The 16,674-nt window shown below is 37.4% G+C and overlaps 2 protein-coding genes across 2 annotated transcripts; one reads left to right on the forward strand and one right to left on the reverse strand.

Annotated features, from left to right (window-relative positions):
* Positions 1 to 3,233: 3,233 nt before the first annotated feature.
* pdcl3 (phosducin-like 3) lies at positions 3,234 to 8,024 on the forward strand. The gene is made up of 6 exons (XM_031319525.2): positions 3,234 to 3,485; positions 5,185 to 5,302; positions 5,600 to 5,690; positions 5,976 to 6,119; positions 6,935 to 7,143; positions 7,552 to 8,024. The coding sequence occupies exons 1-6, from the start codon at positions 3,480 to 3,482 to the stop codon at positions 7,698 to 7,700; spliced, it is 717 nt and encodes a 238-aa protein (XP_031175385.1). The 5' UTR covers positions 3,234 to 3,479; the 3' UTR covers positions 7,701 to 8,024.
* On the reverse strand, positions 7,924 to 15,513 carry nms (neuromedin S). Its single transcript, XM_031319644.2, has 7 exons — positions 15,189 to 15,513; positions 12,472 to 12,518; positions 11,891 to 11,947; positions 10,670 to 10,696; positions 10,527 to 10,580; positions 9,194 to 9,268; positions 7,924 to 8,465 (listed from the first exon to the last, which is right to left on the reverse strand). The coding sequence occupies exons 1-7, from the start codon at positions 15,442 to 15,444 to the stop codon at positions 8,433 to 8,435; spliced, it is 549 nt and encodes a 182-aa protein (XP_031175504.1). The 5' UTR covers positions 15,445 to 15,513; the 3' UTR covers positions 7,924 to 8,432.
* Positions 15,514 to 16,674: the final 1,161 nt, after the last annotated feature.

A 16,674-nucleotide genomic window follows, 5' to 3' on the forward strand; every position in this document is an offset into this window, starting at 1 on the left:
TTTTCTTTGTGGAACAAGAATGCAACATCATTCTAGCCTACTTATATTTTCACTAATTTTAAGAAGAAAAAAAAGTTAAGTAAGTAGTCACAAACCAAATCTGAAAACTCTGTTCATTTTCATAATTTTCTTCAATTGTTATTGTTTATTTTTTATATTTCTTACTGTCCTTTCTGTTTTTACTCTTTATATGTTAAGTGAGTGTTGTACTCTGAGAGCAAAGATTAACCAGAGTCAAATTCCTTGTTTGTTAAAGCAAACCTGGCCAATAAAGGTGATTCGGATGAGTAAACACCAAAATTGACTTCAGCTCATTGTGGTGCACTTATAGACATTTGAAGATGCTAGGTGACCCACATTTCAGATGTTCCAGCTCTTCTGCGTTGTTTTGATCAAGTGCGTTTAGCCTAGGCTACTATTAAAAATCCAGCAACTGAGGATTTTGTTGTCGCAGTTTTGTTGGCATTTTGCAAAGAGGAATGGTTTCACGATACTGTAAATCTTTCAGTTACAGCATCTTCATTGTGTCATTTTGAAACTCATTTTTAGCCTAGTTGTAGATAAGGAAATATCTGCAACAATAACCCATATATTAGGCTACAACCTTTGATCAACCTCAAAACACAAAAAGTTTTAGCCTACACACAAAATAAAATAATAGGCTAGGCTATATGTATAGCCAGAATTAAAAAAAACATTTGCTAATAATAATAATAATACACTTAGCTACAACATAGAGTCACCGTAAAACATGTTTAGCCCAAAATAGGCTAATTAATAATCCAAAAAAGTACAGTTGAAAAAACTAGCTGTAAAATGAAATACAGCAGCAGTTCATGCAGAAATTGGTCAGTCATTTTGTTTTGTAAATAATTGTGAATTAAAACATGAAATAGGCTACTGATTGCAAAAGACCTACAAGGACAGAGGAAAACCTTTTCACCTGCAAAATTAAAACACAGAGATTACGTTTGTGGTTCCTGAAAAACGGGGACGGAGTGGGCGCTCTTCGTTTTTATTTTCTTTCTCTTCCGCATTTGACCAACTTTCCCTTCCGCCAGCTCCGACAGAGAGCCACTGACCCTCCCGTGATTGGGTGTTTAGCTGACACGGTGTTCAGGTGCTCAGTACATTAATTACACCACAAAGGCTCATTGTATGAATTTTGTTTATTCATCATTATGAAAAAGACAATGCCTGGAGGCTCTTTATATCCTATCATTCCACTGCTCCTGAAAACAAATTTAAAAAACATATAATTATTACTTACATTTTAGTTAGCCTACTTACATTTAACTTTTAAGACCTTTAGTAGGCTAATATCCAGAGTGGTTTATATACTAACGAATGCAGAAAAGCATCATATTAGACCTGTTAAAACCAGAGGACCCAAGAGGGAAATCTAACCTGAAGAATGCAGCAATGAAAGGAAACATGCATGGCTGATTGTCAATAGTTAGCATTAAGGATAGACCAATATGGGATTTACTCATATAGCCTAAATACTAAAGTCAATAATTTTTATAGAAGAGATTAAAGGCAACAAAGGAAATAAGGATGTTTTCTGAGATCTTACTTGTCAATCTTTCAAAATAAAATGAGCTCTGGTGCTGTAATAAAAGAGCAAATCTTACACAAATTAAAATGGATCCTTATTGTATTGTTGTATGTGTTCTGTCAACACAAGCATGACATGTATGCCTAGGGGGTTGAGGACATAAATGACATAAACACAAAGATTTCAATTCCCCTCTCACAGTGTCATCAATGGATAAATCATCACAATGACACAAGCCATTTGTTTGCCATGCTAGATCACCCCACTTGGGGACCTAATTAGGGGAAGAAGTTTCTGTTGGGCCACCCTCTCACATACACACATACCTCTCCAAGTCTCCATTAAGTACACACCAGACTACACTGTAGCTTCATGTGGCCATGAAACTAACCAGTACTCCTGCTGAAATACTAGCCCCAGCACCCATGTTTGGTATATGTGTCACTTACATTGTTATTAAACACAACTTTATTTAGGGAATATGAACCATGTGTACTCAATGTAAACTCAAATGAGAAAGGTCCTAAACACAGGGCCCCTCAACAAGACAGGGGGCATCATAATAATCCACAGCCTGTTTTCGCTGATGGTGAACTTCAGTGGTGTACATTCCCTGACAAATCTGCCAATAATGAAACTACCAAAACAGATTGATATGTAGTGATACTGGTGCTTACCCCAGTTTTATCCAGTTTGGCAATCCATACTTGATAGGGTCAGCAATAAATATCACCAAATATTAATCTACTGTAATATCACTAAATATTAATCTACTGTAATTCTCAGTCCTGTAAGAAGAGGAAGAAGGAAAAGAGGAAGTTAAGCAAGTACGACTGGTAGGATCTAAAATTAGATCTCAACACGAGGTGCTACCAATTTAACATGAAAACAGTTAGCTACACGTTTAGTTTAACCTCAAAATCTTTCATTACAGTAAACAACATCCATTCTTTTTTGTGCGTTTCCTTTACATGAGTTGTTGATAAGTTGTTAATCTATGGTTATAGTAACATATAGTATTGCACTGCAATTTTGTTATTTTACTTAAGCATTTGCATTATGTGATACTTTATATGCCTTCTTTTTACAATTCAGGAGTAAATATTGCACGTTTTACTAATAGATTTATGACTGTTATTTTGCAGTGTATTTATGGACACAGAATACAAAACGTGATCTCATCAGGAAATGATGATTGTGTTGAGTTTACAAGTCAGCATTTAGTAGCGTTTCCCAGTTACAGAAACTTCAGTATTTGCAGCCACACTCTGAAAATGAGATCTATTTAGATTTTATCGTGTACTTCTAAACTTTTCAGTGCACAATGTTTATTTCCAATACTTATTTTCAATGTGTTTATCTTCATGGAGATTGTTTTATTCTTATTTTGATGTGCTTGTTCGTTTTCCACCTGTTATCGAGACTCAACCATTTTTATTTTAAAAGTGGGGATGCCTTACAAACGTGTGTGTGTGTGTGTGTGTGTGTGTGTGTGTGTGTGTGTGTGTGTGTGTGTGTGTGTGTGTGTGTGTGAGCAACAGCACCTGTTTGGTTTCGCTCTCGACAGCCACAAATGGAATGCTGCGCTCCCACTCCTTATATGGTCACAGTGAGCCTCAAAAGGAAGTTGGTGTTACTTTTATTATTGTCCTACCCGTTACGCATCTGTTCCTTGTATTTTTAAACACAAACTACCGAGCTGTAGCGCCGTATAAAAAAGGAAAAAACATACAGTCTATGTTTGATTTACGACATATGTAGTGAAAGTGATTTTATGTTCACCCTGGACGCATTGTGTGCTTATCTGAGTCAATCATAGCTTTTTGTTTTCTGCCGGATTCGGTCCGTCAGCGGTCCTTCTGTTTCCGTGTCTGGGAGGAGAGCAGTAGTGTGATTTCAGAGGAATCTTCTATCTTTTAAAATGCAGGTTGGTATAACGTTGTAAGACGTTTAAACGCTGTGGTTTAACGTTGGTGAATGAGGCGATTCAACACCGGTTGATGTTGGTGTTGAGTGTGGAGATAATTTCAGAGCAGAGCTTTGAAACTTAGCTAGCTGTGTAGCTGGGCGTATCAACTGTTTAAATATCAGCTTTACTATTAGAGACAGAGAAAGACATGTTGACATGAATTCAGCTGGTGCAAGAGCTGAGACGATGTGTGATAAAACGATTAGTTGGCAGACAGTAATTTAACTGACGACAATTTTGATCATGTCAAACTTTTGGTAATAAACGGCTTGGAAAACGTAAATAATCTAAACTATATAGTGTGAGTAGAAATGTTCTAGGCTATTTTTTTTATAAGTGAATTATCTACTGAAGTTTTTCAAGTCATTTGAGTCTATAAAATGTAAAAAAAAAAATAAAAATAAAAGAAGAAACTGAGCTCAAATTGCTTATTGTCTGAGGGCAAGTCCAAAAACCCAAAATGTTTCAGCGGAAAGGAACATAGTAAATCCTCACATTTAAGTGTCTGATTTTTACTTATTAGCTTAATGTTTTGTCAAAAAGTACTTATTTGTCACAGGCGGTACAATAATTGGTTGCAACAATAGTTGGCACAGCAAGAAGTTAATCTACAGTATTTGCTAAATTGTTGTTATAGATAGACTAAAACTGCAGTTTTTACAAGTTCATATTGTCAGTCTATTGCTTTAAACTGAAACCAACTTAGCCTCGAGTCATGCCACTACTTTGCAGGTTAGCCAGATGCCCTGGGGCTGCCGTCCACAATAGATGACACCTTTTACTTTAAGGGTGTAAACAATAAATACTTTGGCTTGCAGCCCCCCAACCCTCACGATACACACTGTGAAGAGGGCTGGGCGATATGGAGAAAATCAAATATCATGATATTTTTTACCAAATACCTCAATATCGATACTGCAACAATATTGTAGTGTTGACTATTGGTGCTTTCACAAAATATTTACACAATGAGATTTTTGATAAATAATCCTCAGTAATGTGGATATAATGACTAAGTGGGTAAAGGCAAATAATAGAACAGTTACAACAGTCTGGTAAGTTCATAAAATGACATCACTTTACTGTAATGCAGCCTTTAAAACCAGGAAAAGACAACACTTATGCCATATTACGATGTTATGATATCCAAAATCTAAGACGATATTTAGTCTCCTATCACGATATCGATATAATATCGATATATTGCCCTGCTCTAACTGTGAATCTCGCTCAGTGTTGCTGTGGTGGGGAGAGCACCCCAAACTGTTTTGTTGTCTTCCAAGCAGGTTTAGACATAGCCCCATGTTTACCTTTTCTCTCTGTCAGTTAGCCCAGTTTTAGTTTGTGGCAAAGAAACCCACACAAGTTAACTTTATATATTTGGTGCTTAAATATGAACAAAACCCATCCACCGTGCACATGCTCGTCTTAGACCACGGCTCATTCCCATTTTATTAAAGCAAACTATGTGTTAGAGTTGGTAAACTTATGGAGGGAACTTGTTTTCACAAAGATTGATGAATTAAACCCTGATCATGGTATTAGCACATTTTAGTTTTAAAATTGCTGTTTCACTCTTCTGCATACACAAAACCAAACAAAAAAAACTAGCTAAAAGAAGTCCAGAGTAACAATACTTTTTTTTTTTCCCCCCCAGGACCCAAATGAAGACACAGAGTGGAATGATATCCTGAGGAAGAAAGGCATTCTTCCTCCCAAAGAGGTGCCAAAAGAAGATGAAGAGGAAGAGCTGGCGCTCCAACAGCAGTCTGTTGGTAAGAGAGACAGTTTGGGATATGTATCAGTTATTCTTTGTGGCTTAATTTTGGGAGTTTCCACCTCAAAAAACATGTTTTGAAATTGTCACGCAAATCAATTTACCCCCCAGTTTTGTTGTTATTTGCAGATGTGCAAATAAAAATCATGTAAATTATATCAAATAAAAGTTGTTGTTTTTTTTCTGAAAGAGTTCAGTGTAGTCTATTTTGACCCCATTCAACTGATCACGGAGGGTTAGATTATTTGCAGAACATGTTCTCAGCTGCTCTGACTGTTGTTGTTTCTCTGAACAGTTAAAACATATGAGGACATGACACTGGAAGAACTGCAGGAGAATGAAGATGAGTTTAGTGAAGATGATGAGGCTGCCATTGAAATGTACAGGTGAGTGGAGATTATGCAGGTAGGGGTGTTGTGTACAGATTACAACCCCCAATCATGTGTAGTATACTGTTACTCTGTGTGCAGGGCCTGCGGGAAAAACGTACTTTTGTTCTCAAGGCCACCCCAGTGTTTAGTACACGTCAAAATCCACTGGAAAATGACCTTTTACAGGATGGCTTAATACCAATAGTACCACAAAATAATAACAACAATTGCAGCATTTGGTTGGTGACTGAAACCTATTCACTCTGACTGCACACTGATATGAGATGTGTCTCCTTGCAGACAGCAGCGTCTTGCGGAGTGGAAGGCGACTCAGTTGAAGAACGTGTTCGGGGAGGTGGTGGAAATCTCCGGCCAGGACTACATCAAGGAGGTCAACAAGGCCGGAGACGGCATCTGGGTGGTGCTGCACCTTTACAAACAGGGGTAGGTCATCCAACAAAATCGAGTACTTGAACAAGTATGCGGGGAAAAAACGTCTTGTGTCCAGAAGGACAGGAAATATTATGAGTTGAGTTTTTCAAATGTCAACGCCACAGGCTGACACAGCTGTTAAGTGAATATCAGGACTGGTTTTTCTTTTTGCTTTTTTTTTCTTCTTTTTAATCATCATTTTGGGTTTGAAATGTTAGCAGATGTTGAAATGTTAGCAGAGCAAAAAGTCAAACAAATCGACTTTCAAACTTAAGTAGCATCTGTTTTCCTTCATACGAGAGAAAGAGAGAGAGAGAGAGAGAGAGAGAGATGATGAAAATGGTAATTTATTCTCATCAATCTTCCCATTATGACCAACTTTGGCTCTGCCCCCTGTGCATCACTAGTCTCGCATTGCCAGACCTTCATTCACAGTGCTGCGGAGGAGGGTCTGGCTAGTTCACACAGCATTCCGGGATGGGAGAAAAACGTGCTCTGGTTTATTGGCATTTCTTTAAACCAATCACAATCGTCTTGGGCGGGTCTCAGCGCCTGACGAAGCAACAGTGCCTCGGGAAGGAACTAGTTTAGGTGGAACATGTGTACGTTCAAAGGTTGTTTTAGTTGTGCAACAGAAAACTCAGATTGGACAGATAGTCTAGCTAGCTGTCTGGATTTACCCTGCAGAGATCTTAACCATAAGAGCAGAGCAGTTAACCATAGTCAACCATAAATCCACCGGAGTTTAAAATGCCAACACAAAGGAAGCGGAAGGTGACGGACATCCGTCTACATGATGTTTTCTCTCCGCTCATCTCCTTTCCCAGCATCCCCCTGTGTACCCTTATCAACCAACACCTGAGTATGTTGGCCAGGAAGTTCCCTCAGACCAAGTTCCTCAAGTCCATCTCCACCACCTGCATCCCCAACTACCCGGACCGCAACCTGCCCACCATCTTCGTCTATTTTGAGGGAGAGATGAAGGCCCAGTACATTGGGCCACTGGTCTTTGGGGGCATGAACCTCAAAGTTGAAGGTAGGAGGCGACTTGCTTTCAAAAAAGCGGCAGGACTTAAATCTTTAGGACCATCAGAGTATGTAAAGTGATGTCAGTATAAACATAACATTTTGTAGAATTGTTGAATCCTAGTAGAGAGTATTTGTAAATGGACATTTATTGTTTCTTAGATTTTTTTTCTCTCAGCAGATTAACATATTTATTATGTTGTTATAATAGTCAATTTAAAATATATATAAAGCTGTTGCAGTGTTATTTTTGGCATTTGATCTCAAATCTTACTCTTTCAAAAAATGCATTAGTTTAGTCACAATTTAATATTGTAATTCTTGCAGTTTTTCTCAAACAATTTGGACAACCAGTCACAGCCTGTGCATGTCATCATGTTTTATGAACCAAGCGTTTGTTATTTGTGCTGTTCACCAGAGCTGGAGTGGAGGTTATCAGAGTCCGGGGCAGTGAAGACAGACCTGGAGGAAAACCCCAAAAAGCAAATCGAAGACAAGCTAATGTCATCGATCAGATGTTCGCTTCCTACAGGAAAGGACAGTGACTCTGAGGACGAGGACTATTAGAAACAAACGCCTGTCACTCCAAACCAGAAAGTGTGGGTGGCTCTTATACAGAGCTCAATCTTGCTCAGCGGCACTCGGACAGGACACTTGGCTGGACCTATGATCTTTTTGCTTGAAGCACCCAGCCTCCTGTACATCTCCGTAGGGAAAACGGCACAACAATCACTCTTTTGTAGTTTGAATAAACATCCGACTACATCACCTTACATAAGCATCAAAGACGAATTGTAACTTGTTTTTATTACGTTTCATTATAATTGTCACAAAATGTTCATGTACATTTCAATCTGTTGAATTAAATGTGAGTCCACCTCTTTGCCACAATGATCGGTGCCATTTCTTCTTTAATTCTCATTTTTGGGGGAATCTGTGTCACTAAAGGACTTCTTTAAGAGATTATTTGGAGTGTTCTGTTTGTATTTTGTGATACCGATGTCTTGTGTAACAGTGCAAGATGCCAAATTTGTGCTTGGTGGCAGTTCACATTGATTCACACCGATTGATTCACACCGACTGACATTTGGAAGCAGGAAGTCACATGGCAGCCATGGTAGTGCACTTCTGTTTTTTCCATCTGTACAATAATTTTTCTGTTAAAAAAAGTCATGTTTCTGTCAGAGATGCTGTCTGCGCTCCACCAGTCGAGCCACCATTAGGGTGTAATGTTAAGAGGCTGCCTGCTTCTCTTCTTCTGTTAGGCCTAAATTTCCCCTTTTTTTGTAGATTTTTCTTCTACAACATCCCCTCCGGCAGACTTCGAATCTTCTGTTTCATTAGGAAGAAAGGGGAAAAAAATCAGTGTCAGTAAATCGAACCTGAACAGTGATGTAATTTAATGTGATTTACGCGGGTTCTCTTCATCGCTGGTTCACTACTTCTTTGCTTCCAGGAAAGGTTGGCTTTTTGTAGAAAGAAGAGAAATAGTAAACGTTCCTTGTTGATACTTGTTGTTACTAATGTTGACTGGTGTTAGTCTAAGGAACCTTCTTCTAAAACAGTTTTAGGTTGCAAGATGACTTAAATTTAGATTTGTTTTTCAGACTTTTCTCTAATCTTTGCTTTGTTGTTGTTAAAAACTGGACAATTGTTCCTCTTCAAGCCTCTTAACAGGTATTCCCAGGCAACGATGCAAGGGCATAAGTTTAATTTTCAGAAGTGCGGTGGACACACAAAAAGCATTAAAAAAAAGCATATGTTATTTTAGTATATCCATTATGATGCTACTTAAATCATGTTAAGTGTCCTACAAAGAGCACTGAGCTTGACTGTCTTAATTGATCCAATGAAAAGGGGGAATCTTAACTGATTAACTTTTTTTGAAACCAAAAAACATGACGAGAAATTGACTGTACTTTTTTCAGCCCTCAGTAGTCTCTGCAGAGCTTTGTTTCAGGTTGTATACTGCCCCAACAATCTCTTACAGCTTTCAACCAGGTAGGGCAAACCGTATGTAGCTTGAGAGGCAAAACCTCCTGTATCTTGTGTTTTCTTACCAAAAGTAACACCTTCTTCTTTCTCATCTGGGAAAGCTTGGGGGGAAGTCGCATCAAAGGATGAACTGAGTGAGACTGTAGGAGCAAAGAAGAGAGTTTACTTAGAGAGGAATAAAACCAAAAATAAAGTAATTGGTGACCCAGTTTGATATTGAGATGGTATCAGACATGGCTTAAAACATACTGAAATGTATTTGCATTCAGGACTACAACAGCAATGTTTCAAAAACATGCAACGGTCTGCATTGGTACGAGCCTTGTAACTTTATAGAAATACAAAATTCAGGCGTCCAGATAGCTCAGTTGGTAGAGCAGGCGCACATATATAGAGGTTTAGTCCTCGACACAGCGGTGCGGGGTTCAACTCCGACCTGTTGCCCTTTGCTGCATGTCATTCCCCCTCTCTCTCCCCCCTTTCATTTCTTCAGCTGTCCTGTCAAATAAAGGCCTAAAATGCCCAAAAAAGAATCTTTGGAAAAGAAAAAAATTACAAAATTCTTTTATTTTTATTTCTGCTCAGTTCTGAGTTCTGTTTATTTAGTCTTGATCAGATATTTCCTAAATCCTGCCAGTTTTAGAGCTTTTTTTATTTTGGCAAAGTTGTTGTGTTTAGACAACATTCGAAAGATTTGGCTTCTTTTATAAAACATTTTTATATAAGTCGAATGCAAAAGTATTAAAAAAAAAGTTTTTGCCTCAGTAGTGAAACCCGGGTACTGTAATGTATTGGCACTAGCAGGGCCGTCGTCAGGGGTGTCCATGCAAAGGTCTATGGTGTTGGAGTGTGTAGATGATGGGCCGAATTTAAGAAAATGTGTCCCTCTGTCCATAATTCCTTTAAACAATATCCAGCCTAAAAATGAGATTTAAATCCTGAACATGTATTTGCAATCCAGAATGTTGGGGTGATAATTCAGATGAAACAGCTGCTCACATCAAAGCGATATATGGGTGTCAGTTTTGGCTGGATTGAAGAATTCAACTCTGGAAATGTGAACCAACAGCACTCAAATCAAAAATGGCCAACTCTGATAAATTGTCAACACTTAGGATTGTTTTTTTTCATTTTCAGAGACTCTCTTCAGTGCACCGAGGACTTCATTGTTCACTCCAGCATTTTAAAAATCCATTTTGTAAATCAGCCTTTAGGCTTCCAGCAGATGTTTCATGTTCTCTTTTCACCTCTGTTGCCATTTAAAATGACAAAACGTGCTGCACAAGCCAATGACAAATAAATGAAAGCAATAACTCTTGAAAATGTCATTTAAGACATAATGAGAAAAAAACAAAAAAACAACAACACCGCCAGTGGTTTGTCTGCCCTCCTGCTCACCTTGTGCTGTACAGCTCCGACAGAGTTGCGTGCTTTAGAGTAATGAAACAGGAACTGAAAAAAGAAGAAATTCAGGTCAGTGACCTGCTGCTGGGATAAATACCAGACATAAAAAATATGCATAACTGAGGTCGAAAACTTACTCTTTTGAAAACATTCTGGACTTGCTCCTGTGGGGAAACAATCTTGGATTAATAACAGAAGTAACACAGTTTGTTTTTTTATAGTTTGGACATGTTCACTTACACACTTTTACTGCTTGACTGTTATTTTTTACATTCATTCTTGTTGCATAAAATACAGTTGAGGGACACAACAACAGTAACTCCTGTAAAAAACAATATTCCTTTTCTCCAAGAAGCATATAAGAAGCCAATTACTGATGACACTTGTCATGTCTGAGGCCATAGTTTATAGTGGTGTTGAGCTATGTTGTGTTCCTGTTGTTTGGTCACTAACTTCTGTCCAAAGTCTCAAAGAGATTTAAAACTGTCCGAAATACCCAAACATATTTTTCGCATTGATATTTTATTTGGCTATTGTGACCTTGTTCATTTTTGTTTTGATTTTCTCATTTCGTGTGTTTTTAGAAACAACTTTCTCCTTGTTGTCATCGCATATGCTTCTAACACTGAAAACAGTTAAAAACTCATTTCATGTTTTAGATATCTCAGATATTTGTTTGAAGATGATCGACTGAGACTTCTGTTGGAAGTTGTAGCGGAGTATTTGTGTTGATGTCTGGAGGCTGATGGTTCTCAATGGTGAACTGATGTTTTTACAGATAATGCTCTGTTAAACTGTGATGAGGTTCATGATATCAGTAGCTGATTATTTCATTATTTTTAGGTAGCCCAGCATATGTCACTGCACAACACTGCTGTGAAACTAGAGGCCTCAGTGCTCCATCTCTCCCGCTCAGTCTCTCAGCTGTTTTTCTCACTTGCTTGCTACCTCCCTAAAAAACAACCTAGCTACTAAGTAGAAAGCCAATTCATTTACAAAAAGCTGCAGCGTAATGTTTTCATGATCATTTATGGAAAACTTAAAGGCCTCGTCTGTAGCCTCGGGGCTAATAGCGCCACCTGCTCTGCTCTCAGCTTTTGACTAGCAGAATCTAAAACAAAATGTGTTTCTTGTGTTTCTTCATGCATCAGTGAGCAAACGGGGCTGATGAGAAATGTGGTACTCCATTTTTTTAAACTTAAAATGTAAAAAGTCCCACTGCTGAGAGACAGAAGTGAACAATCATGTCCATGCACTATGGTCTTGTGTTTACAGTAATCATATCAATATGTCACAGTCAATTTAGACAGTGATGTAGTATATCTGAGAAATGTTTTAAAATACTCTATATATTATACCTCATTCTGGTCTCCCCATAAAACATCACTCAATTCATCACTCTGGATGCCTCGCACCTGCAGACAAACCACACACTTCATTTTGAATTAACGGACAATGGACACAACAACACAATACACACAACGAGATATTTTTCTGTGTATTTGGACTGAATTCATATACAGATCAGTGTGATCTATGGACTTTGGTCTGACAATATTTTCTCTTGCATGTTGTTCTTCAACCAGACCATAGGTGGTGATGATCACATAAGAATGCGTGACCAGAAGGTGTTGGTTATCCCGACTTAGGGAGAAATGACATAGGGAAGAAATATTTCTATTAATATCTAACGAAGAGACAAACAAAAGCTGTGGTAGAGCTGTAGACTCTACAACCTATTTTGACGGCCCTGCTATTTTGTTTACAACCTTATATTAACATTCCTTTCTTTACTCACAACCTGAACATAATTTATTATTAATTGGCTCAAACATCACACATGGAAATGGGACCAAAGAAGGGTGACTTGTTGTTAATGTTGTTAATAGGGATGATTTGAGTGTGGATGAATAAGTAAAATGAAAAGATAATTTCCTACCTTTCTTAACTCTATCCCGTCTTCCCACCGATCGAAAGGACTGGCATCTAATGAAGAGCACATGTGAGGACTTATGAATATTTTCGTCATACTGGAAATATTGTTTATACTCGGGCAGCAAAAAATACAAGAGGAGAAATCACCATTCTAATAATATAACAATTCTATACAACTTCAAGTGTGTTTGTAGTCCGCAATAGTTACTTAAAATGATATATTGTACTTTATTGTATTTTATATGCTGTAATTTTAATGTATTTTCATATGGCTTTCTGTAGAAAGTGTCAGTAACTCTATACACATAAATTATAGTCTTAAATGCAAACTTAATCATAAAACCTTAAAGAGTAACTTAACACTAGCTGAAACTCTTGTTTCGGCTGACCCCCGGTCAGTGGCTGAAGTTGACGCAGTAATGCTGACGTGTACCAGGATGTGTTTAGTACATCCTGACATCACTGGTGCTGTGGGTGTGGTTGGTTTAACAGAGCACAAGCATTCAGCAACAATAGGTCAGTAAAATGATGCTTTTCAGGTTTTAGGTTACATATTACTGATATACTTTCCTAAATTAATTTACTCAAGTTGTGTACTTTTGAGATATTTGTATTTTATGTGAGTATTTATACTTTAATTCCACTCCATTTTAATTGGAAATATTGTACTTTTTTACACTATTTGATAGCTATAGTACTTACTATTCTAAGCTAATTCTGTACATTCAAATATAAATGCACTAGAGCCAGACCGATATATCAGCGGGCCAATATTATCGGCCGATATTAGGCATTTTCCAAACTATCGGTATCGGCATTTATGATGGCTGATACATGAATATTTAAAAAATTAAATAAAAACGGAGAAAAAACACCCTTCAACCATGTTATGAGTGTCTGCGTTGCATAGTTTGTCCACCAGAGGGTGCTCTACAACGTCCCTGTTGGCAACACTCTTTGATTTTTTGTTATTGTGTTTTTGTTCAAAGGACTTTAAGTTTCACTTAAGTTTGTATTTTTATACATTTTATTTATCAGAACTTTAATATATTTTGATGTTCCTCTGTTCTGTTGTGAAACTGCATTATCATATTATTTTAGTGAGGACTCATAAATAACTACAAATAACTAATGTTAGGGAAATCTGTTTATGTTTTGTTACGCATTTCTGGATTTAAAACAATAAAAAATAACGGCCGATATATCGGAATATCGCATTTTTAAATCACCAAATATTTGTATCGATATCGGCCTTAAAAATCCTTTATCGGTTGGGGTCTAAAATGCACTATAAATGATCACCTTTAAAAGTTACAATGATCTTCATAGATTACACAACTATATTGACTATACTTTGATAATAATAAAATATATATAATAATATAACGATCTGGAAGGGGTCATTTTACATAATGAGTACTTTTACTTTTAAATCTTTACGCATATTTTGCTGCTGATACTTTAACTGTACTTGTAATTTAGTATATTTTACATGAACAGGTTTTTCTACATTTAAAGGATTTGCAAAGGGTTTCAAAGGATTAAATACTTCTTCAGCCACTGCATTTCTCTAGTATAGGGCATACTTTATAAAAGGTGTATATGTTGAAATGATTGTTCAATCATTTATTAATGCTTTACAGGCCAGTAATAAATAATTAATGAATAAAGGAGAACCTATTGTATTTTATATCCTCTTCTTCTTCTAATAGGCAGTTGGACCATCTGACATTAAACTGCAGAGCTTCCAGACCAAACATCTTTCTTTTTTTAAATAACTTGTAAAAAATTCTATACACACTTGATGGGTTACTGTAAATGGAAAACCTGTGACTTTTTTTTGGGAATGACATGTAACAGCTGACCTGGTAGCATATTACTGTAGAAAAAAAGTAATTACTGTAATGAAGAAAATGAATGAGTTTATCATTTGTAATCTTAACTGAAATTATAGTACTGGTTCATCTGAATAGCACCTTTTAACCACAGAGCAGAGGCAACTTAATTTGCTTTACAGAATACTGTAATGCATTCATATAAAGTGTAATACTTTACAATGATCCATCAAGTCTGCAGTTGGTAATGTTAAAAAGCTGTTGATGAATTGATTTTGGTCCAGAATAATCTGCAGCTCGTTTTCAATAGAATAGCGTCCAAATCATCTCTCTCTATGAATTAAAAAGATAGCTAAAATGACAAAGAAAGTTACTGTATCCCTGAAGACCACATACACCAAAGACATTTTCCACAGCATGGCAACCCAAAAGTTCTCCTTATTAGTGGCTTATTAAAGATCGATAAAGTACATTGATAAAGATCAAGTTACAAATTATAAACCATTTATAAAAGTAAAGTGTGTCTTAGACAGGTAGGCCTACTCTTTAAAAAATAAATAAAATAAATAATAAAAGGATTCAATTGAAATATAAATTTGTATAAAAAGTGTTAGATCACAACATCTTTCTATTATGAGCTGTCATTTTGCACTTTTTGTCCATCCCGGGATGTGTTTTAAGAGTGAACCCAAGCCAAAAACAAGGAGAAATATTCCACATTAAAATCCAATTAGTATTTTTTTTTTCCATATAATTCACTGGTTATTTGTTATTTGCAATCAATATCATTGCTGACATAAACAAACGTTCACTTTTAGCCTAAGATGAAGTTGAGTTAGTCCTTGTTTTAAAAGACCTGTCAATCAATTGAAATATGATCACCCACCTGTTGTGCTCCAAGATCCAGGAAACCAGAATAAAAATAAAAGAAAAAGTTGTCGCATAGTTGGCAGACTCATGACGTGTTTGCTCGCTCCTCTTCCTCTCTTAATTTGCGCGCGTTTTCGGAGAGGTTGTGCCTTGACTTGTGGTGCGCACCGATCTGCTCGGTTAGGTTCGGTTTGGCTTCCCTCGTTGATGTCGGTCCCCAGCAACTGTTTGGTCTGAACACCGTGCCCTCTGCCTTGCGGGCTGACAGGCATCCTCTTATAGGCAGAGGTGACCAAACACACCGACCCCCGGTCATCAGCACACGCAAATCCAACGCCCCTACAACCTCATCTCTCTCTCTCTCTCTCTCTCTCTCTCTCTCTCTCTCTCTCTCTCTCTCTCTCTCTCTCTCTCTCTCTTTTTTTCTCTCTCTCTCTCTCTCTCTCTCTCTCTCTCTCTCTCTCTCTCTCTCTCTCTCTCTCTCTCTCTCACACACACACACACTATTAATCCCCAATGGGAAAATAAATTAGATTTGGTGCCTTGCTCAGTGCCCAGGAGGTGAACTGGCACCTCTCCAAATTCCAGTCCACACTCCTTACGCGGTCTGTACCGGGACTTGAACTGGCGACCCTCCTCTGCATGGCCTCTCTGAACACCTCATGCTCCTGCTTCTGTGACCATTGAAGTTGCAAAAACCTGCTGATAATTTTCTGCTTCAGGGGTTTCCTGAGAAGTTTATTCAGCTGTAATGTTCACCATCAGGTTCTTAGCTTGCCACACTGCAGACACTGATGTTCAACAAATCTGAGCAGCCGCCTCAAAGATTTAACTGAATATATGCTATATGTGCTTTTTTCTAGCATTAACCTGCCCAGGGACCTGCATATTAAATGCGCCATTTGGAACATTTACTATATCACAATTACATTATGTTTATTAATATGTATTGTCCCTGAAATATATATATATAAAAATGTGAAGGGAGCTATATCTCTTATTGTTGGGCACAAATGCTCTAAGTGAGTCACACAGATTCATCCAATGCCTGATCCAGTGTTGTTTTATTTAACTGACTACTCAGGTAGAGCTGTTGTCAGGTTGTCCTCTGATGTCGCAAAATATATTGTTCTTTTCATGGATTAACTGTTCAGATCAGGTAGACTAGAGACAGAGCTGCATGCTTATATTCAACAAGGAGAGCACATTGCTCCTGACACTTGATTTTACAACAAAAAGCTGACCTTTCCAAGAAGTGTGACTCCACATTTTCACACAATTCAACAATTTGGCTTTATGTCGGACTGCTCACTGCCCTCCTTTACCTTGGTAATAGATGATTGTGTGAATAAGAGGCAAATTAATGATGAAATAATTTATTTATTATCATTTATCATTAAATTTAGTGTATTATGTCAAATTGAATTTTGGCTCCTGAGGTTTTGTAAAAGATCTCTATTTAAGGGAATATGTTTCTCTGCCTTTTGACCTTTAGAGTCTAA

Source organism: Sander lucioperca, chromosome 8, assembly GCF_008315115.2.
Source record: "Sander lucioperca isolate FBNREF2018 chromosome 8, SLUC_FBN_1.2, whole genome shotgun sequence".
NCBI lineage: Eukaryota > Metazoa > Chordata > Actinopteri > Perciformes > Percidae > Sander > Sander lucioperca.